This window comes from Tenrec ecaudatus, chromosome 16, assembly GCF_050624435.1.
Source record: "Tenrec ecaudatus isolate mTenEca1 chromosome 16, mTenEca1.hap1, whole genome shotgun sequence".
Taxonomy (NCBI): Eukaryota; Metazoa; Chordata; class Mammalia; order Afrosoricida; family Tenrecidae; genus Tenrec; species Tenrec ecaudatus.
Window position 1 is genome coordinate 44288646 of NC_134545.1, and position 25277 is coordinate 44313922.

A 25277-nucleotide genomic window follows, 5' to 3' on the forward strand; every position below is an offset into this window, starting at 1 on the left:
GACCTAAATTATGTTATTTTCAATTGCTTCATATGCATGTGAAGGCTGAAAGATGAATAAAGAAAATTCAAGAACAATTGATGTGTTTGAATTAGGGTGTTAGTAAAGAATATTCAGAATATCATGGACTGCCAGAAGAATAAGCAGCTCTTTCTTCTAGAAAGTGTAGCCAGAATGCTTCTTAGAAACAAGGATGGTGAGACTCTGTCTCATGTGCTCTGGACATGTTATCAGGAGAGACAAGTCCCTGTAAAGGGACATCATGCATAGTCAAATACAAGGTCAGTGAAAATGAGGAAGACCTGCAAGGAGCTAGACTGAATAATGGCCTGATGCATATCAACAATTTGTGAGGATAGTAGAGGATTGGATAGTGCATTATTCTGATATGCAAGCACATAGGCTCACCAAGTCAGAACCAAGTTAATGGTACCTGTATTAGACTGGGTTCTTTACAGAAGCAAAATCATGTATGTGTGTGTGTGTGTGTGTGTGTCTACACACACATGTAGAGAGAGGGAGAGAAATTTACATCAAGAGAATGGCTCACATATTTAAAGAAGCCATTTATTCCAGTCTAGTTCAAGTTCATGGAACCAATGTGAAACCAGTCTTTTTAGCTGGTTTTTGCAGCTGTAGGTGCTGATGAACCAGGACGACCAACTGGGAAGCAGGAAGATGAATCAAGAAACCGTAGGCAGGTAGCTGTAGAAGTGAATGGATCCAAGGTCAGCAGGTCAGATGGCAGGCTGCTAATGACTCCCAGGGTTGGCAGGCAAGATGGTGGGCTATAGGCTCAAGTCAAAAGCCAATGAGCCAAATAACCGCTTTGATGCGAACGAGGGGACTTGGAATGGAGACCCAAAACCCATCTATAGACAATTGGACATCCCCTCACAGAAGGGTCACAAGCCAGGGACAAGAGAGCCAGGGTGCTGTATAGCACCCACAAAACACACAACATTCCTTTAGTTCTTTAATGCTTCCCCCTCTCGACTATCATGACCCCAGTTCTATCTTACAAATCTGGCTAGGCCAGAGCATGTACACTGGTATAGATATGAGCTCTCAACACACAGAATCCAGGACAGATAATCCACTCAGGACCAATAATTAGAGTAGCGATACCATGAGGCGAGGGGAAGTGGGGGTGGGGAGAGAAAGGAGGAACCGATCACAATCATTGATGTACAACACTACACACACACACACACACACACACACACACACGGGGAGGAACCACAGAAACGTGGGTGAAGACAGCAGATGGTGTAAAATATGAAAATAAAAATTTATAAATTTTCAAGGGTTCAAGAGGGTAGGAGTGTGGGGGCAGAGAGGGGAAATAAGAGAAACTGATACCAAGGGCTCAAGTAGAAAGAAAATGTTTTGGAAACGGTGATGACAACATACGTACAAATGTGCTTGATACAATTGATGTATGGATTGTGATAAGAGTTGTATGAGCCCCTAATAAAATGATTTATTACAATTAAAAAAAAGTCAATGAGCTAGATGTCGGCTCCAGACTCCAATAAGACTTGAGCTATCTTCCCACAGAGTGAATGTGTATAAACAGCAGGCCACACCTTGAGGAAACTTACTTCCAAATGCCCAGGGCTGAGACCAGAGTAAGGGGATATATGACCCCTTAGGATTTCCACAATTTATTTGATGCTCACAGCAGATCCCACTATGGAGTTGATTACTTTGTGTTAGGTCACATAATGAGGAATTCCTGCCAAACAACTGAGAATCCTGGTCCGGCTAAATTGACATAAAACCTCAAAGAAATTACCAACAACAATATAGTGTTATGTCTGAAAAGGTTTGTATAAAATGTTAAAATTTGGTGCATAAAAAATAGATGGAGAATCTTACACCAAAAAGTTCATTGTTTTTATCTCCAGGGGGTATGTTTTCCAAATTTTGTGATATTTTGTAATTAGATGACATTAAATTTTAATAAACAATTGGTTCCATCTAGGACATTTATTAAACAGTGTCTACCTCCTGGAATAAAATTCTAAATTTCGGTTTCCTCCTTCAGTCTTTCTTCCTCAGCAGAGAGCCACCGCAACATCAAGGATGGGCCCAGGCCTTTTCTCGACGCCATCGCTTCAAGAGACTCCGCGTTTCCTAAATGAAAAATATGAAAAAATAGCACCATCAAAAAACAACACAACACAATGCCAGGCAACCCTTCCAACCTTCAGCTCCCAGTAATTGCTGGGCCCCACATCCATCAGAGCCTCAATCTGCCAAGAGTCATTTTCTTTTATGCGCATTCCTGTTTTGCCTTGCATACTCTCCCAGCCCTCGACTGGACTTTGACTCTATCCAGCAAGGGCGTGAGTCCCCAGAGTGGGGCGTGAGGGCACTGTCTCCCAGACACGGGCAAGATCTGGTGTAAAAATGCCCTGCCTTTGGACCCCCTTATTCAACTTCCCGGGGAACCATAATCAGCAGCAGCAGTGCTGATACCAGTGAGTTGCAAGTCAGACACAGCGCCACCCTCCAACTTGTAATCAGTTCACCACTTTCCTATTGAATGACTAATTTCTTTTAGTAGGATCCGCACAAAGCTGGTTGCTATGAAGCAGAGATTTAAGAAGTTCCAAATGTCCGACTTTTCCAAACTGAAACTCTACTCTTTCACCTCGAGCATCAACAACTGCTCCTCCCCCTGCGTCCTCTGCTTTCTTTGGGCTCTGTATTCCCCGCAATGTCTCACAGCACTCACAAAATGCCAAATCCGTGAGTCAGGAGTCAGCCTGGAGGCTTCTCCTAACTCAACTGATTGCAGGAGCTGACAAACCTAAACCAGCAGGTCAGATGACACACTGATTATCACAGGCTGAGGAAGGCGGCTCTTGAATCATGTCTGACAATCAGCTATACTGACTCAAATCCTGGGACTTCGAGGTCAGATGATGACAAACCCGATACAGGGTCTAGAGCAACAGAGAGAACATTTGCTGGAACAGTTAGATGTGTAGATGCAGATTATACCCTCACAGAAATCCCCTTATTTGACTAAGGTAGTGCAAGGTATGGCTTGAATCAAAGTGCTAAGGGGTGAAGGTCAATGGAATTAAGACTTGAGTCATACCCTCTACTAGTACGGTGATTTAGAATACATCACAAAATGGAAGATAATTACATCAGATGACAAACGAGGATAATCACACACCTTACTTTTACTAGCACAAGTATCTGATCCAAATGGTGGGCCACGAGCACTTTATTTGCATAATACCACCCAATCCCTGTGGATGAATCACGAAGATTAGGGTTAGCTGTTTAGAAGGGCTAGATTACTAAGTAATTCGCTGGACCACACCTTTTTTAACTTCCCACCAATCATCCCTCCCATACCATTTTCTACTTCTCTGCTACATTTGATAGTTTGTTGCAATGGCCACACAGAACTCAGGATTATAGGATTTCACAGGACAGTAGCAGGTTAGAATTCAGAATCAAAGTCAGCTCAGAAGCAACAGAAACAACTGGTGATACGGTTCTTTGGTCTGAGCTGCTGTCATTGGACGCTCACTCTTCGTCTGAGTCACAGCTCCTAGCTTGCCTCTGGGCTCTCAGTCCTGGACCTTGGCCCCAGACTTTGCTCCTTATTGGGGCCCCTTCTTGGGCCTGCCCTGGTCTTCACTCAGGCAAGGGTTACAGCTCTTTCTTTAACTCCACCAAGTGCCTGGAAGCACCCCATTCTGTCAGTAAATCTCCTGAAGGAACTCAGCCCTCTCACTGCATGACTCAGCAAGTCCTCATGGCCGCTTCCCTCTCTGGGTCCCGAGGTCCAGAATACTGTCTCGTGCTGGTCGCCTGGTTCTGCTGCAGCGGTTTCTGTGCCACTGGCCTCGCTGTGCTTGTCTCACACCACCGACAGGGCTGGAGCGTGTCTCCTGGGTTGGGAGGTAATCAGCACCGGACTGTGGGTGCAACGGGTACAGTTTACTCCTGGATCTTCTTGATGGTAATGAAATTCTCCCTGGGACTATCTGTTTTTTGGGTGTTTTTTTTTTAAACCTAGCAGGTTGGGAAAACTGGCCAATCCCTAACAAGCGTTAGGGTTGGGCACCTTATTTGCATAGCCCCATCCTTTGAGGGTTCTATTCACCTTACTGACATTATTTGGCGAATTTCTTTGGTAGGTCATAAACAACTTATTTGCATAGTCCCACTCAATCATTTTGTGGGATTTAAAAGACCATGGCCGAAGGGGCCCCTTAGTAGCACTGAAGACGCCCTTTTTCTTTCTGTCAGCCGCAGCTAAAGCCAGGCTCCTGGAAGAAGGTGGGGATATCACACGGTGAGTCACGTTGCACGTCAACCCTCAGACTTGACCCCAAAGCAGTAAAGTGCTTTTTGCTCAAATGCCATTCTGTGATGCTGTCGCTCGGCTGCTGACCCCAGAGAGCAGCCTTAACTGGCACGGCAGAGCCTGGCCTCCACCTCCCTGTGGTCCTTTCCACTGAGCTCAGCCTCAGCATGACCCTGACCCTGACCCTGACCCTGACCTTGACCGGTGCGCAGCTGCTAGAGGGTCTGGATTCGTGGAGCCTTGAATTGAGCACAGAGCGATGGCCCAGAATGACATAATGTTTGTTGTATGTATACTATGAGACAAGAAGAAAAATGAAAAACAGACCTTTCTGAGGAAAAATTAAAGCGGAATGTGTTCCGTAGTCAGGATGGCAGCAGCAAATGGCAGATGGGGGAGGGGAGCTGGCAGAACTCCCCACCCCCGGGCCTCTGGTCTAATGGGCTGTTTAATGTGTGTCTACATGTTTCAAGGTCTGTTCGGGTCTCTCTTCCCCCAACACTACATTCCACTGTGGTTCTTCTTTTGGCAAAAAAAACACGACAGCTTCGGGAAACCAGAGAGACTGGAGGCCCTTGGTTGAGGGGGCCACAGCTTGTGCTTCTAACGCAAGACTGCTCCCCAAGAGGGAAGGGACCTTTCTGGCAAAGTGGTCGAGGGCTTGGCTGGCAGTGGGGACCCTCATTCTGGGGAGGGGGGATGGGGGGAGACGATGTGGTAGTCTGTTTCTGTAAAGATTACAGCCTTGGAGAGGAAGCGGGGGCGGGGAGGGAGGGGGAAAGTGAGGAGCTCATGCCAGGGTCTTAAGTGGGGAGCAAATGTTTTGAGAATGATGAGGGCAATGAATGTACAAATGTGCCTTGCACAATTGATGGATGTATGGATTGTGATAAGAGTTGTATGAGTCCCTAATAAAACGATTATAAAAAGGAAAGATTGCAGCCTTGGACATCCCCGTGGGCAGTTCTACTCTGTTCTATAGCATCTCTGTGAGTTGGAATTGACTTGATGACAATAGATGGTTGTGGTTTTTATTTTCGTTGTTTAATCCAATAGGGTCACCTCTGTCCTTTTACGAGTGGCTTTGAAATGAAGACGCAAGTGGAGCACATTGCTAATGTTCACCTCTATTGATGTGGCTCCACAGCCTTGCGAAGGTCGCCTCTTCCCTAAGGTGTAGAGCTGGTCTTTGTGCTGTTCCAGATGTCTTCTTAAACTCTCCATTGGAGGAGAATCAAAATCAACGTTCTAAAACGGATCCCTTTGAGGAATACACCAGACATATTTCTTTTTAAAAAAAATCATTTTATTGGGGGCTCGTACAACTCTTATCACAATCCATACATTGTGTCAAGCACATTTGTACATTTGTTACCATCATCATTCTCAAAATATTTGCTTTCTACTTGAGCCCTTGGTATCAGCTCCTCATTTTCCCCCTTCCCCCTCCCCCATGAACCCTTGATAATTTATAAATTATTATTATTTTGTCATGTCTTACACTGTCGATGTCTTACTTTACCCACTTTTCTGTTGTCCGTCCCCCACATATTTCTACTCTCCAGTCTTTCTACCAATTCTGACACCGGCTGTCCCCCCTGCAATATTTCCTCCTTCTCTGCCGGGCTCAGTAACTCATTGCAACAGCCGCACAGAACTCACAGATCATGCGCAGAGGATAGGGTTTCTTAGAGATCTAAGAGATTATAATCCAGGACCAGGGACAATTTCTCACTAACTCACTGCTATCAAGCTGATTCTGACTGACAGCAACCCTATAGGACCAGATAGAACTGTCCCTGTGGGTTTCCAAGACTAACTCTACATGAGTGAAAGAGCGTCATCTTTCTTCCATGGAGCCGCTGGGGGTTTTGAACTGCTGAACTTACAAACAATTTGGGATACAGTTATTCAGTCAGGGCAGCATTTTGGCTGTACCCACAGGGAGTGTGTTAGTCTGAGTTGACAAGAGAAGCAAATTTAGAGAAACTCATATGTGTATAAGAAAGAGCTTTGTACATAAGAGCGATTGACTATTGAGAAAATGTCCCAGCTCAGTCCAGATCAAGTCCATGAGTCTGATATTAGCCCATATGTCCAATGCCAATCGATATGATCTATAGAGTCCTCTTTCGACTCACAAACACATGCAATGACAGCGAATGCAGGAAGATCACAGACCAGTGGGTGGGAAGTCTTGTGGATCCAGTGGCATTGTAAGCATCTCAGCGCTGGCAGGCTTCTCCGTCAGCCTCTCTCCATGTGCCTTCTCCACAGGGATGGCTCACAGGGAGTGAGCATGTGCCCTGACTCCAGTGAGCTCTTTATCTCCTCGGCACCCCCCAAATGAGGTCATCAAGCCAGAACCTGATTGACAGGCTAGATTTCACCCCTTCACTCTGAATCCTCAAATTGACTCCAGACCATGTCACTACTACAGGGAGACCTCTCTGATCTTTAGCTTCTAGGCCCTCAACCTCTCAGGCCTCAGTCTCTGCCCTGCTCAGCAATGTTGCAAAGCTTGCTAGCTCTCCCAAGAAGGGGGCTCAGGCACCCTGCTCCACCAGGAAGCTGAAGACACCCAGCTCTCTAGCTCTGAGGGCTGGCTACACGAGCCGTGTCAAGTGCCAGGAGGTACTTCACCCTGCCAGCAAGCCTCCTGCCAGTGTTCTTGCTCTAGCGCCCTGGATATACGCACCTTGTTGATTTACCCTTTCACGTGGTGATGCTATGTGGGTCGTTTCCTCCTTGTGACTATAGTGGGCAATGCTGGTGGTGACGCACTGGAGTTCCTGCTTTCGCGTCTTGAGGAGCAGACTTGCTGAGTCACAGTGGGCGTCTATGTTTAGCTTTTGAGGAGCCCTCAAAATGAATCCTACAGCAGCTGAACCATTTTATATTCCCACAGACGATGGATGTGAATTCCAATTTCTTGACATCCTTACCAATATTTGTTACTTTATGGGTTTTGGAGGGGTGTTTTGTTGTTGCTGTTAAATGATAGTCATTATAAGTATAAAGTGTTATCTCATTTTCATTTTGATTTTCAGGTCCTGAATGATGAAAGATGTTAAATATATTTTCTTTTATTAAATTTTTTCCAGTTTTATTGGCATATAATAACCATATCATACAATTCAATAGTTCAATGTTAAATATATTTTCACGTACTTATTGATCACTTGTATATCTTTTCTTAGATATGTCTGTTCAAGTTTTTTGCTAAGTTTAAAAGATTGCTCTTTATTGTTGAGTTGCAATCCGTTATATATTCTGGCTATTAATCTCTTATCAGATGCATGATCCACAAATATTTTCTCCCATTCTGTGCAATGTCATTTCACTCTTGATAGTAGTCCTTCTGATACATGATTTTTTTTTAAATTTTGAGGAAGTTTGATTTATCTATTTTTTAATGTTATTTCTATGCTTTGGACATCCTATTAAAGAATCCACTGTCACAAGTTCATGAAGCTTGTTTGTTTTCTTCTAAGAAATGTCTAATTTTAGGTCTCAGATTTATATCTTCTATTCATTTTGCGTTCGTTTTTGTACGCAACATAAGGGAAGAGTCTTGTATATGAATAACCAGCTTCCTCAGTACTATTTGGTGAACTGACTATCATCATGTTGCCTTTTCAAAATTTAAAGACATTTTTTAATTGTACAAAATATATAGTTCACAGAACATGCACCATTTCAGTAATCCTCACATCTACTGGCCAGTAACCTAATCATCACCAGTGTCTTAGCTATAAGTGTTGCCGTAGTAGCAGAAATACCATAAATGGATGAATTTAACAAATTTCCTTAGAGTTTAGTAGGCTACCGGTCCAATTAAAGGGTGCCAGCCCAGTGTTCTTAGAGCTCTCCATGTCTTGGTCTCGCTGTTTCCTTGGATGTTGGAGCTTCTCGGCTCAGGAATCCTGGGTTCTAAGGACCTTGGCTCTCCTCCCTGTTCTGCCTCTGTAACAAGGTCCCTCTGATCTGTTTGCTTGCTTAATCATTTTCATATCCAGAAGAGGTCATTCAAGATACAATCTAATCCTATAGATTGCATCATGCCTCATTAACATAACTCTTTAATCCTGACTCATTAATATCGAGATAAGGATTTACAACATAGAGCATAATTACATCAGATCATAAAAAGAAGAAAATGTACTTGATACTGAGACTCATGGCCTAGCCAAGTTGACACATATTTGGGGAATGCAATTAAATTCATAACACCCATTGGGGATTCCCGATTTTTTTCATCACCCTTACCAGAAGGTCAGCATTCCCTATATGTTGTATCCTGATAATCACTAGTACATTTTTACTTCTATATATGTGCCTTTCTAGATATTGCAGATAAGTGGAATCATGTAATATGTGTCTTTTTTGTGACTGACATTTCACTCAAGCATGCTGCCTTTTAAGGTCTCCTGTCCTAACTTCGGGGGAAAGACAGGGCTTTCTCCTCTCATAAAAAGTTAGTCTCAGAACCCCACAGGGGGTCACGGTGAGTCAGTGGCAGTGAGGGAGAGAGCTCAACATGACCTTGCTCTTTTGGGTCCTGGAAATTCCTACCTTGAAAGTTAAGGCTGTGGCCACTGAATAGTTATATTGCTGTCTTTAGGAACTTCCCCCAAACCAGTTAGGGCTTAACGTACCCAGCAATTGTGTGCGCCTGGTGTCCCACAAATCCCGACAAAATCAGCATCAAGAACTTGGTCTGACCCCCAATTCCTGCACTGAAAGAGCCCCCTTCTGGTATCCATTGCAGGCCCCCTGCAAGTCCTTTCTGGGCCCCGGAGAACTCGGAGGGAGGGGCTGTGGCCATAGGGGAGCGGACTCTCAGGGGGCAGTAGGTGCTACAATCAGCTCCACCCGATTAACAGGTTCTTCGGGCTAGCTGCTGCTTAGTGTCGGGCTGCTAACCACAAGGTCAGCAGTTTGAAACCACCAACCACTCGGAGGAAAGTGACAGGAGTAGGTTTACCTGCAAGGTCACTAGGAGTCGGAATTGACTTGTTGGCAGTGGAGGGATTCAGTCAGTGGCAGACAGTACCTGATCCACAGAGCCTAACGTAAGTGGTGAAAGGCAAATGGACGGGTGAAAAGCTCACCTATCCCACCCTCTAACCCTTTGACCCTCTCTCCTCTCACAGCCCCGGGGACAGAAATGGCTCTGAAAGAAACCCTCCCTTTGTAATGACTGATCTTTCTGATTTGGAAACCGGAAGGCAAGAGGAGCCTGTGGGTGGTCCACGTGCCCCTTCTTTCCCTGCAGCTGGAACTGCAGGCTCACAGCCCACTCCTCTTCTCCCTTGTTCATAGGGCGACGGCCCTGGACCGGTACCAGCTGCAGAAAGTGGGCTTCACACACGTGCTGAATGCAGCTCACGGCCGCTGGAACGTGGACACGGGGGCCGACTACTACCGCGACACGGCCATCAAGTACCTCGGCGTCGAGGCTGAAGATTTACCCACGTTTGACCTCAGTGTCTTCTTCTACCCGGCATCGGCCTTCATCGAGGATGCGCTCAACAATGACCACAGTAAGACCCCCAAGTCTGCCCCTGCCCTACCCCACCCTTTGGCCCACCAAAGTCCATCTCTCTCTCAGAACCAGCCTGGCAGAGTTTTGTGTGGTGGAGGGCAATATCTCCGCCTCTAGGGTGTGGAGGGTTGAGCACCTGCCCCACCCAGCGAGCTGCTCTGGGATTTGGCCCTTGATTGTGTCTCCGGGAAATCTGAACCAGGAGGGTGTTAGAGGAGAAGCCTTTGGCCTGGATCTTCCTTCCTTGGAAAGCATCCGTTATCCTTCAAGTCCCAGGAGTGGTAGGGATTCCTCACGCTGGGACTGTAGCCGAGCTTTTCATTGTGTCTGGGTTCACATCTGACCAATAGCAGGTGTCCCGGTGCCATGTCACGGACTTGGATGAAACCCATGGAGAGACTTCTCGTTTTCCTGCCAACCCACAAGCTCAGACTCCCTCCGAAACTGATACCTGAGTTTTATAAATGAGCAAATATAATTGGGAATCTGGGCTTTGTTCCCCAAACTCCAAGTTTCCCAGATTTACCATATCCATCTTTAAATCACAATCAATAATCCTTGCCCTCAATATGCAGTTTTGGCTGCGCTAGTCTAGGTAAAAGCCACAAAGCTATTTTGGAGGAAGGAGACAATTTAGAGTTAAGGTAATATGCCTAAATTATTGCTGGATATAGTTCAGTGGCACTCTAAAGAGGTCAAAGGGACTTTAACGCTCTAATTAGTTCTTTGACTTCAGCCTCTCTCCATGAGTCATCCTCTTTTGTGGGGCTGTCACATAACTGAGGGGTTAAAGTCCCTCAAAATCTGTCTTGTCCTAAGAGGTTGGACTACAAAGCTCACTGACTGACCAACAGTCCTTGACCTTATGACCAGCCGTAAAAACCAAATCAAATTCTCTGCAATTGAGTCCATGCTGACTCATAGCAACCCTGCTGTGGGTTCCAAGAAATAAAGCCCAGTCTTTCTCCCACGGAGCTGCTGGTGGTTTCGAACTGCTGACCATGCAGATGACAGCCCAATGCATAATCACTACACCATCAGGGCGCCCATCAGCCATGGGCACCAACAATTTATCATTGTTTTGATTCAGAAAACTGTCATGCTTAAAAAAAAAAGCCAACAAATCTGAAGTCTCTGAGTTAGGGTCTGTGCCAAGTTGTCCTTTTATGAGTCTATTTACGGACCATATTGTGTTATGTATAGTCCGGGCTTCAAGCAGGAGCTGATTGAGGTAGCAGTTGTACAATTCTACTTGACACAATTGAACTATGGAATATGATCTATATTAATAAAAATAGAAAAATAAATTTAAAAAAGAATTCTATATAAAATTTTTCTTTAAAGGAAGTGGATTGTGACTTATCCCCATGAGGTAAAATTCCCCTCAGAGTATTTGAAGTTAACATAAAATATATTCGATGTGAAAAAGTGCCTCAGTTTCTGCCTAATGTGCTCACTGGCCATCACTTTATCTTGGGCTATCTATCTTCTTAGCGGAAGGGCCCAGCAGGCTTTGGAGAAGCCAGGGCTAGGCTCACCTCCACATCGCACAACCTACTAGTGATGGGATTGCTCTGAGCCTTGCTTTCTCCAGGCGGTGCTGAAAACATTCACCTTGAAAGGTTATAATGAGGATCAGCAGCGAGCACTTCGCGTTGGGCCTGGTGCACAGCAGGCTCTCAGAGGTCTTTGATAGCGAGGCCCTCACTGTGAGCACAGAACCAAAGCAGCACATGCACAGGATAATAGTAATGACATTTACAATCCCTAAGGGAAAAAGTGGGAAAAAGGACATTCCAACTTTGAACTAGTAGGATCTGCTCTTGGAATAGCTGGCTTTAGATTCCCAACATGTTGTTTTAGAGTCTACACGCCTGCAACCCATCACCCCAACCAAATCAGGAAGGAACAGGATGCTCACGCCCGATGCGGAGGTCTGGGCACAGAGCACTGAGGAGACGGCGAGCAGCTGCTGTAGGTCATGGCTGTCAGACTAAGTGTCCTTGGAATGGAGCAGAGAAAAGGCAACGTAGGAGAGTATAGATCGATGAGGTCAGAATGAACAGGGGACAGCATGGGTCTACAGCAGTGTTCTCCACCGTCCTGATGCCACGACCCTTTCATACCATTCCTCATGTTGTGGTGACCACCCCCCTCCCCCAACCATAATGTTATTTTCGTTGCTACTTCATAATTGTGATTTTGCTACTATCAGGAGTCGGGTGACCCCTGGGGAAGGGTTGTTCAACCCCCAAAAGGGGTCACGACCCACGGGTTGAGAACCACTGGTGTACTGGGGCCCAGAACAAGGCAAGGTCTCACTGGGGCCAGCTTTAACTGCCTGTATTAGTCTGGGTACTTTAGAGAAACAAATCCACAGAAACTCATGTATAAGAGAAAGTTTTATATGAAGGTTAAGTGCACATCAAGAAAACATCCCAACCCACTGCTGCCTAAGCCCACAAGTCCAACATTATTAACCCATTAACCCATATGTCTGACACCAATCCACAAAGTCCTCCTCCATCTCACAAAACAGACACAATGACACCGACTGCAGGAGGAAAGCTGAGTCAGTGAATGTGTAAGCATCTCAGCACTGGCAGGGGTCTCCACATGGCTGCTCCAGCATCCAGGGCTGCATCAGGGTAGGTCCATGTGGCTTCTCCTCAGGGATATCTTGCAGGAAGTCAGCCTTGCCAGCTGAAGCAGGGAACTGGCCAAGGCAGCTGCACTCTAGTCCAACCATCAGAAAGCAAGAGACCTGAGAACTGAAAGGCGAGGCTCACTGAGTCATTTATTCCTCTGCCCTTCAATTAACCCCACATGTGTTTATCGGCCAGGTTGGCACAATAAACTAACTATATCACTGCCCTTTTCACTTACATATTTATAAGTTCCCACAAGTCAGGTGTCCAAACACCAACTTAAAAAACAAAAAACGCCAACTTAAAAAAATTTGTTTTATTGGCATGTAATTTACATATATAATTCAAGAGTTGAATCAGATTAAGAAGAGTTGCGCAATATCTTCAAAATCAACTCCAGAACAGTTTCTTCTTTCTTGTAGTCATTGTGAGCTCCCCAATTCCCTCCCCCATCCCCAGATTAAAACACCAACTCTTCCGCACCAGAGAATGCCAATGAACCAACATGGTTGCGTTAAGACATCCAGGTGTGAGTGGAGGGCTCAGTAGCCAATTGACCCTTACAGGGAACAGCTGCTTCTCAGCCCCAAGCAATTTTGAGGAAATGTGGCAGATCTGACTTTTCAAAAGAAGTCTCAGATCTGTATTTTTAAGGTCTTAAATGACTGCAAAGGCCAAACAAAGGCACTCGGATGGCCTGTGGAGCAGTGAAATGCTCCTTCGCTCACCAGGGGCACTTTGGCTGGACCTGGGTGTAGATGACACACTTGGTAGTGTGAGCCCAGTCTGCTCAACCACACACAGTAACTGGCCAGGTGTTGGAAGCCAAGGGACACTACTGTCGCATTTTAGAGCCAGGCCCACTCATACATTTATTATTATGCTCCCGATGTAAGAGGTGTTGATGGACAGTGTGGCCAAAAGCAAGGTACCTCTTTCCTCCCTCTCATCTTTCGATTCGTTTCAACTAAGTGTCCACGGCTCTCCACTGCTGCCCTCCCGTCAGTCCCGCCCACTCTTGGAATAGCATCTCCTCTGGACCTTTGGCATGCATTCTGGTTGATGGAGTCAGCCACAGGACCTACTCCCACCCTGCCCTACTGAGATTTGACTCATACACAATATCTTGCTAGTCAACCCCAATCACTTCTGAAAATGTTGAGAGATAAGCTAGTCCTACGTGGACAGCTGGGGAAGCAGACGCCTGGAGAAGCTAAGGGCTGTGCCTAGGGTCGGAGAGAGCTCATCCAGGCCTGGCTGTGAGGACATTGCTGGACAGCAGGGCCTCCTTCTGTCACTCAGGCCTCACAGACAGCTCCTGCCCCCTCTTCTTGTGAGCAGCTGGTGACTCTGCTGTATCAAAGGTCACCCGAGATCATAAAAGGCAAGGCACTCCCGCTGTTTATAAGACTGGAAACAACTGAACTTGTCATTCGTCATCAGACAAGTTAATGCTGACAAAATGCTGTTACAGAAACCCCAGTTGGACAGCCTTCGCCACTTCCAGCTTGCCATTCTTAGAAGCGAATGGGTATGATTTGACTTTAAAACGTCTTTTAAGAAACCCAAGGAAGATGGGTTCTCTCTTGTACCCCTTCCCCCTTCTTTCGGAATCTTTCCCTCCTTCCCTTGCCCCCTATATCCTTCTCCTCCTTCCTCTGGCAACCCGCCCCCCCCCCCCCGCACTTCCTTGTTAAATAAACAGTCCCTACTCAGCTTGTGAGGTCACCCCAAGATCTGTTATGGATAAGGCAGGTGTGAATACCCTACTGATGTCTGCTTGCCAGCAGGAGGTGGGTTCTAAGCTTTAAGCAGACCAAAGGTTCAGTCTTAAGCATCCCCTGCTCCACTAGAGATTCTTCTTCCTACCTCCCCACCCCTCCCGCCCCAAAGTTTATAATGGCACCCATTTCTGAGAACTGAGCTATTCGGGGAGACAGAGTTGTTTGGGGAGATGTGTGAACTCTGCTTTTGCTTATCCGCTGAGGTGGGCAGTTCTCAAGACCGTGAGGAGGGAGTAGGCAGCCAAACCGAACTCACTGCCACTGAGTCAAAGCCAACTGAGGACGGCCCCACCGGGCAAGGTAGAACGAAGTGCCTTTGTGAGTTGCTGAGACGATAACTTTTATGGGAGTGGGCGGCCTGGTCTTTCTGCCGCAGAGTGGCTGGTGGTTTCACACTGCTGACTTGCAGCAGGAGGGTGCGGAGGAGGGTGCTTGGGAGGGCAGGGCTAGGTGGGGCAGGCCATTGGTCCACATGTGACAAAGAGACTTCCCTTCTGGTTCAGCACTTAGAATGGTCATTGGAGGAGCAGTAGCGATCCCTGATTTGGATTTTCTTCACAAAATTGTGGGGATCCCCCTTTTGTTAAAGGCCCAAGGGGAAATCATGGATCTAAACCAGCGCTGTCAAATATAGAGTGACCTATTAATGGGTCATGCGATAATTTTAGCTAGTCGGACTAGCAGTTCTTGGAAAATGAGATTAGAAAAGAGCAGAAAATACCAGCATGCACTCCAAGCAGTAGAGATCCAGAAAATCTGGGGAATTTTTATTTTCTACACGCACATTTTTGCAATACTGCTCAGCATTTGGAAACATGCCCTTTGGTGTCAGATGGCCTGGACTGGAGTCACAGGTATGTCTGTCATTTCCAGGCTGTGTGACTTAGACGTCACTTCTTGGTCCTTTAGCTACCTCATCTGTAGCGTGGGGGGACTACCTTTCTCTGTCTCGCTGAGTTGCTGTGCACAGTGGCGCTGATGAAAAGCAGAAAGTGCGTGGGAAAGGAGGTGAGGAGAACGGAGCTACTTTTGTCAGCGGTTAGTGCTCTCATGGGGCCACAGACACATTTTGGAAGTCGTAGCTTCCTACGGCAGCAGTAACAAAACATCACAAACAAGGTGGTTTGAAACAACAGAAACTGATACTTCACAGATACGGAATCTAACCAACCGGAACCCATCAAGTACAAAGTCATGGCCCATGCTCGTCCTGAAGCCGGATCTATTCGACCTTCTAGCGGCCATTGACACTCCTGGGACTCCTTGACTTGCAGCAGCCTCACTCCACTCTGCCTTTGTCCGCATATGAACACTTCCTCTGCCTGTGGCTCCTTTAAAGTATGTTAAAATTTATTTTATAGCCATTATTCATCTAGGAGCAGGGCTGACTATACTGCACTAGGATCTCATACTCTTTAACCAATAACATGGTTACCTTTGCATATCTAAAGATTCCCTCAAGGCAAGTGTCCAAACACCAAGCCTTCAGGGGGACCGTCCAAAGTAGGAGTCAGCATCTCCACAGATCTTTTCAGGCTGTGCCACTGCGCCCTGGTCTACAGAGTACACCTCTGACACTCGGCCTGGCGGATGTCTAACTCCCAGAGACTGAGCCCCTTCGCGTTTGGCTCATGTGGTCCGGGAGCGGTCTGACGGGGCCATGGAGCAAGCAGGGCGTTAGAGGTTAGTTAAAATAGAGGACAGGTCCTGGGGAGGAAAGGGGTGGGAGCCAAGCCAGTACATCAGGCCTCCAGAGAACAACAATGGGCCCTTGCCCCCTGGGAGACCTGCTGAGGCCACAGATCTTACAAACAAAATTCAGCTCCAGAAATTGCTGCTCCGTAGACTCCTCCCCCCACACCCCCACCCCCGTCTACCGGCCCTCTGCCCACTTAACAGAACGCAGGCTCCTAAAAGGCTAATGAACTGCAGCTTTGCTCTGTTTCCAGTATTAAATCGTGACGGGAAGATTGCTCTTCTTGCCAGGAGAGGAAGAAACGCTTTAGTTATCAGCGGAGCGGGCAGGAGGCCAGGCAGCCTCTGAGCCATCCATGGGGATTAGAATGCCAGCGGTAGACGGTCTTCACCCGGCCACACTTTGCCCCCCCAGGGACACAGCCATTCCCGGAATTGCCTGGGACCAGCCTTCGACACCTCCCCCTCCCCCATCTCAGCACAGCAGTAACGCAGTCAGGAGGCTGATCGCCCTTTGTTACAGCAGAAAAACTGGACACCCTCTTAGGGGCTCTGTGATGGGAAGGGGTGTGATTTGAGTGACCGGGTTCGTTGATGAAGGTTGGCAAAAGGGAATTATGCTGCATTGCTACTGGGGGCCATCAAGTCCATGGGGACCCATGGGTGCAAAACCGAGGCAGGCTCCGTAGGCTTTTCGATCCTTTTGGAAGCAGATGGCCCGCTGGGTGGGCTTGACATTTGTACCTCTAGGAGCCCTGATGGTGTCCTGGTTACCAGTTGGGCTGCTAACTGCAAGGTCAGAAGTTTGAAACCACTAACCACCCTGGGGGAGAAAGATGAGGCTTTCTACTGGTGTAGAGTTACAGTATCCAAAACCCAGAGGAGTTGTTCTACCCTGCCTTATTACAGGGTCTGGCAATGAGTCAGAATTGACTCAGTGGTGGTGAGTTCTTTGAGGGGCTCTCTAAGGAGCTCTAGTGGCACTGTGGGTTAAGCATTGGACTGCTAACTGCCAAGTTGGTTGATGGTTCAAACCCACCAACTGCTCCTTCGGGGAGAGCTGAAGCTATCTGCTTGTGTAAAGTCTTGCAATCTCGGGCCACTCTGAGTCAGAGTGGCCTCAATGGCAGTGCTTCCTTTACAGGGACTGCTTAGGGTACAAAATAGATTCCAACAGGTCAAGGGTAAGGAGACCCTTGATGAAGTCTTCAGCAGGTTGATGATCATTTGCCGGAGTTTGGAATGGCACCCAAGGCGTTGCAGAGATTGAGAGACTTAAAAAGGGCAGGCGAGGGCAAAGGGAACCGTCACAAAGCATGATTGGTGGCAGATCAATACATAACAGTTGCAGGTGGGACTCCCAAAGTCGGAATGGGACCCCAATTGTGACTCACACATCAAGATGGCCAGATTTGTTCAAAGCCCTCCGACAAGGCAGTCCCTCATGAGGCCCATATACCCAGGTGAGTCCCCAAAGGTATTCCTTCTCCCAGGACTCCCCAGCAATTCACAGTCTCAGAAGGTACTGGCCTGGGGGTGAAGCGATTCACACTGCTGGTGGGCGGTCAGAACAATTGAAAGGAGGCGATGGATGGGGACTCCTAAGTGGATTTCGAACTTCACCTCTAACCGTAGCCTTTGGCAAAGTTCATGCTCAGCAACTGAAGCTCTAGTGCAGGCCTCTTGGTCCGCCCCTGAAGACCTTCCAGCAGCGAACCAAGAGCGGAAGAACCCCGGTGACAACCGAGAGAGATACCGCGGGTGAGAAGCCGCTTCCTGTGCGGGATAAACCCGCAGTCCCGGTCCCTGACCTCGCCTTCCGGGCACGGATGGACGGAGTCGGTGGCCTGAAGCCGGCCACCTACCAGCGGCCACCCCATCTCCTCCGCGGGGGCCGGGGTCGCTCGATCGGTGCTGCAGCGTCCTGCCCCCGGAGCTGCCTTCGGCCCACTATTATTTAACCCGGGCTCTCAGGGCCAGCTGTTGGTTTACACATAAAGTGCTTTGCATTTTAAGTTGCCAATCAAAGTTTTTTTTTTTAAAAAAGACTCTCTCGGAAGCTCACGGGGCGGTCCTGCCCTGTCGTGCAGGGTCACGATGCGTCGGCAGCGACTCGATGGGCATGAGTGTGGAGGGTTCCTTGATTTTAGTTCAAGCCTCGATGTTCAATTGAACGGTGTGATTCAGCACCACTTGGCCCAGCACTGTGTGTGTGCAGAGGCACCTAGCTCTTGGCCTTGGGTCAGGGTGCGCTTGTCTCCCCAGCAAGGTCTGGGGCGGTGGGGGAGGGGTAATCCAGGTGGCTAGTGGTCAGGCCGCTTGGATGTCTCATCCTGCCTAGGCCACTGGGCCTAGAGTTGGTACAAAGTGGGTGCTTGGAGCAGCTTGTGCTAATCCACAAGACAGGAGCAGAGCGAACTACAGTGTTTACTGAGTACGAAGCCCAAGGAAGACAGAGGAGACTTCATCCATCAAACTCTGCTTCCACAAGCAAGAGGGTCAGGAATGTTTTATGGTCAGGGTGTGGGGAGAGGTCTTCTGGGGCCGTCTGGCTATGTGGTAGGTCACCACCTGGCTCAGATTACTCTCTTTGCTTGGATGTGCAAGTTCCCCTTCCAGCTGCAGGTCTTGTCTATCAGATGGAAATGGGTTCACCGAACGTCTAAGGGGAAACAGCAAGGGTTTATTCGTCCACCATGAATTCTAACAGAGTCACAAGACTAAAACAAAAGGGGGGGGAGTCCAGCTGCCTCAGCTAAGTACTGCAATCCAGGGGCTCTCAACAGCCGCAGGAGGAAGGGGGGCGCAGGGAGGTGAGACGACACATTGGAAGTGTTCTTCCAAGCGGATCTCATATCCTGCTTGTGCTTTAGAATGCATGAGTGTCACCCTTCCAGGCCTCAGGCCTGTGACCCAGGGACAGGGACAGTTTGGGGAACACACAGCCTAAGGAGCCCAGGCCAGTGTGACTCACACGTAGGGATCTCATAACTACCAGAGAGGTTAGCCACGGGGATAGTGGAGGTTAGCCACGGGGATAGTGGTGTGGCAGTTGAGGGGACTGCCAAAGAGCCTGCTCTCCTTACTTTCTCTGTCCTGGCCCTTAGCAAAGTGGTCAGTGGCCCGTCCAGAGGAGGGCCCCCATAATAGGCGGGCCTCCATAATAGGCGGGGTTGAATAATTTCTAGTGTTAGCACCTGTGTCCATGTGACAAGATGGCAAATTTTTTCACCTCTCTGCGCCTGTTTCCCACCTCCAGAGCAAGGGTGGTGATCATTAAAACCTGAGAGGGTTGTACAAAAGAAGACTGAAAAAACCCGAGAGAACTGAAAACACCAAAAACCACCCCACTGCCGTGGAGTTCATTCCAACTCAGAGCCACCCAGCGCTGCAGCTTAATGTGAAGCACCAACCTTGAAGTTAGCAGTTCAAAGCTTACCCAGCCTCAACCCCGGGCTCCTGTGAGCATGCAGGAGCCACCCCAGAGGGTCACTGACCTCCTCTCAGCAGGGCTTAGCACGATAGTGGTCAAAGAGCTTGTTTTCAGGTGGAGATTCTTCTAGTTACTCAGTTTTCACAATTTTTGGCCTGAGAGCTCCTTAGACTCTTAATAACTATTAAGGACCTCAAAGGGCTGTTGTTTATGTGGATTATATCCATCCAATGTTTATCATATTAGAAATAAACCCTGAAAGTGAACATTATATTTATCAATAAAAATTAATAAAATTAAGCTGTGCATATTAGCGTAATAACAGTTCTATAAATAAAAGAATGTTGCAAAACACAATTAGGAAAAAGCAGCATAATCTTACATTTTTGGTAAATCTCTTTTATGTTAGGCGTTGTCATGGGATTTGTCTATCTGCTCTGCATTCAGTCTGTTAGGGTTGAGGTCTATGAAGAAACTCTGACCTTTCTCAGATCGATAGCTGAGAAGGAGGGAGTGACCAGATAACTGTGGATGTTCTTCTTGGAATACTACAAGTGATACTTTCTAAACGTTAGTTGCAATATGGAATTTGAAATCATATCAATACACTTCACACTGCATTGGATTATATATAGCCCATTGGTTTGCTTTGCATTTTGAAAGTTGTTTTACCTAAGCTTGATTTTGTCACAAATGTTGACATTATTCAGATATCTTATCCCCAAATCACCTTTGTTAACATTGCTGCTGATCTTATTAGAAAAGTTTTAAAGTCCTGGAATATGATCATCCTCATAGTGACAGATGCAACACTTCCAGAATTCTAACTTGATTGAAAGCTTGCACTTTGTCACTGGCGACAAACTCTGTGCGTTGTTGCCTTTGACGTGACAAAACGACTCACTTTGCTCACTTGTGAGAAAGGAAACCAGGAATCATGATTTCTCTGTCATTTGTTCCTTCAAATAAAAATGGCGTTTCACAGGAAAAGCAGCTAGTGAGGCTTGAAATGCAGTCTCCCCGTTGCTTTCCCTTGAAGCAGCCAATGCGCGTCACCAGGCAGCCACGGCGTCATAGAGCGCAGAAGTAGACTTTCAGGCTGGGATTCGATGCAATTCATTTTAATCCCTCATCAAGGTCATTCTGAAAGCAAAATGGCCTTTCCCCACCTTCTTCCCGAGAAGCAGCGGTGGTGACCATTACGGTGAGTGTTAACGATACAGTGATTACTATGCCGCCTTTCTGCTGTGCTTCACCTAAGACCCCGGCGGTGTTACTTGATGGCAGTGGGCTTGTTCTGGGGAGTATGGCCCACCATCCGTGCAAATGTGAACAGAGTGGACAAGGGAATATCCACATCGTACTGTATGAAGATGGTATTGACCTCGTGGCTCCCTGGAAAGGGCCTTGCACAGAACCCAGAACAGGTCTGTGGATCACGCTTGGGTGTTTGCTGGTCTAGGCCGTCACTCGGGCACTCACTCCCCTTCTCTGCTGGGTTCAGCAATTCATTGCGACGGCCACTCGGAACTCACAGACAATACTCACAATTACGGGGAATTTATTAGGGACGTTCAGGAAAAAGATGAGCCTTTCTAGTCCCGTGAAGGTTGACCGTCTGCCTCGGAGCCGTTCTACCCCGCCCGCAGGGCTGTCAGGAGTTGGAACAGACTCAGTGGCAGTTCAGTGAGTGAGTTGATTAAGAAATTTAACAGGTTACAACAATCCAGCATCAGAAAGCATTAAGGGTGCAGTCCTTGGTCCACAGCAACACCTTGCCTCAGCCAGCAGTCTAGTTGCTCTGGCCCTCAGCCCCTCAGCCCGTCTGTGGGCCAGGAAGCCAGCCCACTGCTCTGGTCTCAGCTTAGCTCCTTGGCGTTGTCCCTTGGCCTCTGCCACTTCAGAGATCTCCATGTGCTCCATTGGTGGCTCCCTTTTATGCTCCTGGCATCTCTCTGTCCTCCTGAGCTGCTCAAGCAGCTGCAGCAGAGGAGAGGCTTTGATGGGAGACTGGCTTTTGTCTTTCAGCTGACATAGCCCCCAAGGAAACAAAGGATGGTGATTTGGGTCACACCTCTGCTAAGGTGGAGACTCAGAATACATCTCATTTTAATCCTGTCCATTAGCATAGTGGAAAAACTCTTTCCAAAGTGGGATTATAACCAAGCGGGCACAGAGGATTGGATTTGTATGGCTAGAAGAGCTATGTTGACTGACTGCCCCTCAAGCATGTGCTCAGAAGTCAGCCAGGCAAGTGCTTTTCCCCATTACCTTCACAACAGCTCCATGATGAAGATGCTGATGTCATGTCCATTTTACAAACGGGGAACCTGAGATTGCCCAGGCAAGAAGGGCATTTCCCAAGCACACGCCATCGTGAGGAAGGATCAGGATTTAGACAGGTCAACCCAAGCCCCATCCGCATGCCCATAACTCCCATGCCAACCTTGCCCGCCACTGAAGGTTTTTCTTCTTCCACTCCATCTGCAGATAAGATCCTGGTCCACTGTGCCATGGGCCGCAGCCGGTCGGCGACCCTGGTCCTGGCCTTCCTGATGATTCACAGGAATATGACCTTGGTGGATGCCATCCAGCAAGTGGCCAAGAACCGCTGTGTCCTTCCCAACCGGGGCTTTCTGAAACAGCTCCGAGAATTGGACAAGCAGCTGGTGCAGGAGCGGCAACAGGCCCCACGTGCGGACGGCGGCGAGAAACCCCGTGCAGAGGAGCTGTAGGCCCTCCTCCCCTGGGAGAGCACAGACATCCCTGTGACTGGCTTGTTACAAAGAAGGCACCGTGAAACCAAAGCTCGAGTTCCTCCAAAGAACCATACGCTTCTCTAGTGCGGACTGGGGAACAGAGGGCCTTTGAAGCCGCCTCTCGGCTTCGCAGTACAGCGGAGGAGAAAAGACCCCCTTGCAGAATTGGTTACAGATGAGTGCAGGGCTCTGCACAAAGACGAGACTAGTGTGTTTTGTTTTTATAATGTTGTTTTGTGTTTTGAGATGGAAACAAAATAGATCTTGAAATCTATAGGCATTGTGCTGTGATTAAACATTTGGCTTTGTTTGAAACTTGCTTTCTTATCAAAATAATTTTGAAATAGAAGTGATATATTTTTTAAACTACAGATAAACCTCTCGGAGAGCTGCACTACCTGAGTGTGCACATCTTCCTGAGATGCCCATCCTTTATCCGGTGCTCTCTGCTCTATGGGACTCTCAGGCTTGGTCTCTGTCTATAGATGCTCTCGCACAGAGAGACTCGATTAGTTGGTGTGGACAGTCGGAGGCCTGTATAGAGTGAGGCCCCTGCTTTAGGCTACCTTCTCTTGCTTAGGGAGTCCGGGCTGGTGAGCTGACCGCCAGTCCCCTGGTTGCAGAGTGGCTGAGTACTCGGCTAATAACCTCAAATTTGCTGGTTTGAACCCATCTGTTCCATGGAAGACGATGTGAAAGTCTGCCCTGTACGGATTTCCAGTCTCACTGCCATCAAGTCAGTTCTGACCCATGGAGACTCTAGCTCAGGGCTGTATGGGTTTGACACACGGTACATCTTGGAGGGGGTCGCGAGCTTCAGCTTCCTCGGAGGGAGTGAAGAGTCATTCTGAATTGCTGGCTTGGTGGCTTGTACCCCACACATGCCGCACTGCACTACAGGGCTCCCCCTGGCATTGTGCCTTATAGGGTCCGAAGATGCTGATGTCGTTTCCATTTTATGAGTCAGAATCAACCTAACAGCATTGTTGTTGCTGCTCCTGAGCCTGAGCCATTATCCAGAAAAGGGCAATGATTTCTGCCATCTTTGGATAATTAAGAGTTTGACTTTACACACTTTAAAAACATGAGGGAGCAGACCGTCTTTGGGGAACAAAACTGCGTTAAGCTCCTTTCACGTTACTTCTAGTCAAAGTCACACTGGCTTGTTTTCCATCAGGCCATGGCGTTGGCTGTGGCCAGGAGGGGCTGAAACAGCCAGGGGCGCTGCGCCTGCTCTCCATGGGGCCGCGCCCATCGCAGCGCTGTGCGAGGCTCGTTCTGCAGGAGAAGGCAGCAGCAGTCACGAGGGGGCATCGTGATGACTCCGGGAACAAGGACCCCTAAGTCAGACAGAACCCAAGGAGAGGCGCTGATGGAGAGCCGTGGAAGTCAAGAAGCAGACACTGGACTCACCTAGAGGAAATCACAGGGCCGGAGGCAGGCCTGCTCAGGAACACAGGGAGGACCAGCTTCCGTTGAGCAGAATGAAAGTGGGTATTCTTGGTAGAGGGAGGGTAGGCGCAACAGGTGTGTAAAGTCACCAAGAGTTACTGGGATGGGGGAGCTGCTCAGCTTTGGGGCCACAGGGGGAGATGGGCGCCCTGGGCCTCCGTGATGAGGCCTGGCATCATTGATAGCCCGGGCCTGCCCTGGACAGTCGGCCTGGCTCAGGAGTCCGTTGACACTGCTAGGCGCCGTCAAGTTGGTTCCAACCAATAGCGACCCTATGTCCCAAGAACACACTGCCGCTCCCGTGCCACCCTCAGAGGCACGTGTTCGAGAAGAGCTCTTCTGAGACTCCTTTGCAGAAAGGATATTTTAATAGATTGAAAAGCCTGAAACATCATTAAAAGCTTGCAAAGCAAAAAGGCCAAGACGGACCGGAAAATTAAGTGTGCAGTAAACTGGACTGTCTCTGCACTAAGGCTGAAAAGGCGGACGTTCCCTTTGAAACGGTGACAGTGCTGAGTTGAACACCGGTCACACGAGGTCACCGTAGATGCCACAGCCTGTGTGGCTGTGAAGGGAATAAAATCGCACTGGTATAATCACGGGGCATCATGGAACGGAAGGAAGCTACAGATAATCTCTTGGAAAGAGCACAGCCCCAAAAGGACTCTGGGGTCATAGTGGCCTCTGTCTTGCTTTCCTACTATGAGACCGTGTACGCCTCCTCTGAATTCGCATCTCTCCTGGCTCTGTCCAGGGAGAAATCAATATTTATACTTTAATGAAGCATGAAATCCTTACGGGGAAAGGCTGGAAGCTGCTGTTTCCCATTCTCTGGGGGCCTGTGAGTGCAGGCGAGTCAGAGACGGCTCTCTTTCAGATTACCCCCGGGAGCCAGAGAGACGAGTAAAGGGCACAGCAGTTCTTGTAAAGGGGTTCCAAGAGAGGTCTTCAGGGACGGAAGAAGTCAACAAGTATTTATTGAGAACTCACTACATTCCAAGAAGTGAGGTAGGAAGCCCAACGTGAAAAAAAAAAAAGAACCAGACAAAAATCTACATTGTGATTCAATGCAATGAGGGAAGAGGTACTGAGGTGGAAAGCAACGGGGAAAGAAAGGGTGGGAGAGAACTTCACGTTAGGTGGGGTGATCAAGGAAGACCCGGGGAGACAGCTGAGCTGGGATGTGAGGGAGAAGCCTTTGCAAGGAGGAGGGAGCCTTCTAGGTCAAGGACTTGCCTGCGATGGCAAGAGGTGGGTGGGTGGGAGGGAGGAACCACTGACCAGTGAGGCTGGCGCTGTGAGGGGGGAGGCGGGAAAACGAGACTTTACTCGAGGTGCAAAGAAAAAGCACTTGAGTTTTAAGCAGGGGAGTAAGATAATCAAACATTCTGGAAAAACCAGCCTACTGACTGGAGTTCGGAGAAAGTAGGGAGGTAGGCAGGGAGGCACGAAGACCGATTAGGAGGCTGTTCACAGGACTACCCTCAGCAAGGTAAACCTGGATCTCCGTGTTTTTACTTACGGATCATGAGCCACTGTGCATTTCCCCACAGTGAAGCATCTCGTCATGTTCTCCCAGCCAACACCACCTGCCTGCAGAATTCGAGCTGCCTTTCAAT

The 25277-nt window shown here is 48.1% G+C and overlaps 1 protein-coding gene across 1 annotated transcript in view; it reads left to right on the top strand.

Annotated features, from left to right (window-relative positions):
* The window catches only part of DUSP29 (dual specificity phosphatase 29), a 54787-nt gene extending 32416 nt beyond the window's left edge, over nt 1–22371 (top strand). The window contains exons 2-3 of the mRNA XM_075534580.1: nt 9665–9885; nt 21938–22371. Of these exons, the coding sequence (XP_075390695.1) occupies nt 9665–9885; nt 21938–22182 (466 nt within the window). The 3' untranslated portion in view covers nt 22183–22371. The remainder of the gene's footprint in view (nt 1–9664; nt 9886–21937) is intronic.
* The last annotated feature ends 2906 nt before the right edge of the window (nt 22372–25277 follow it).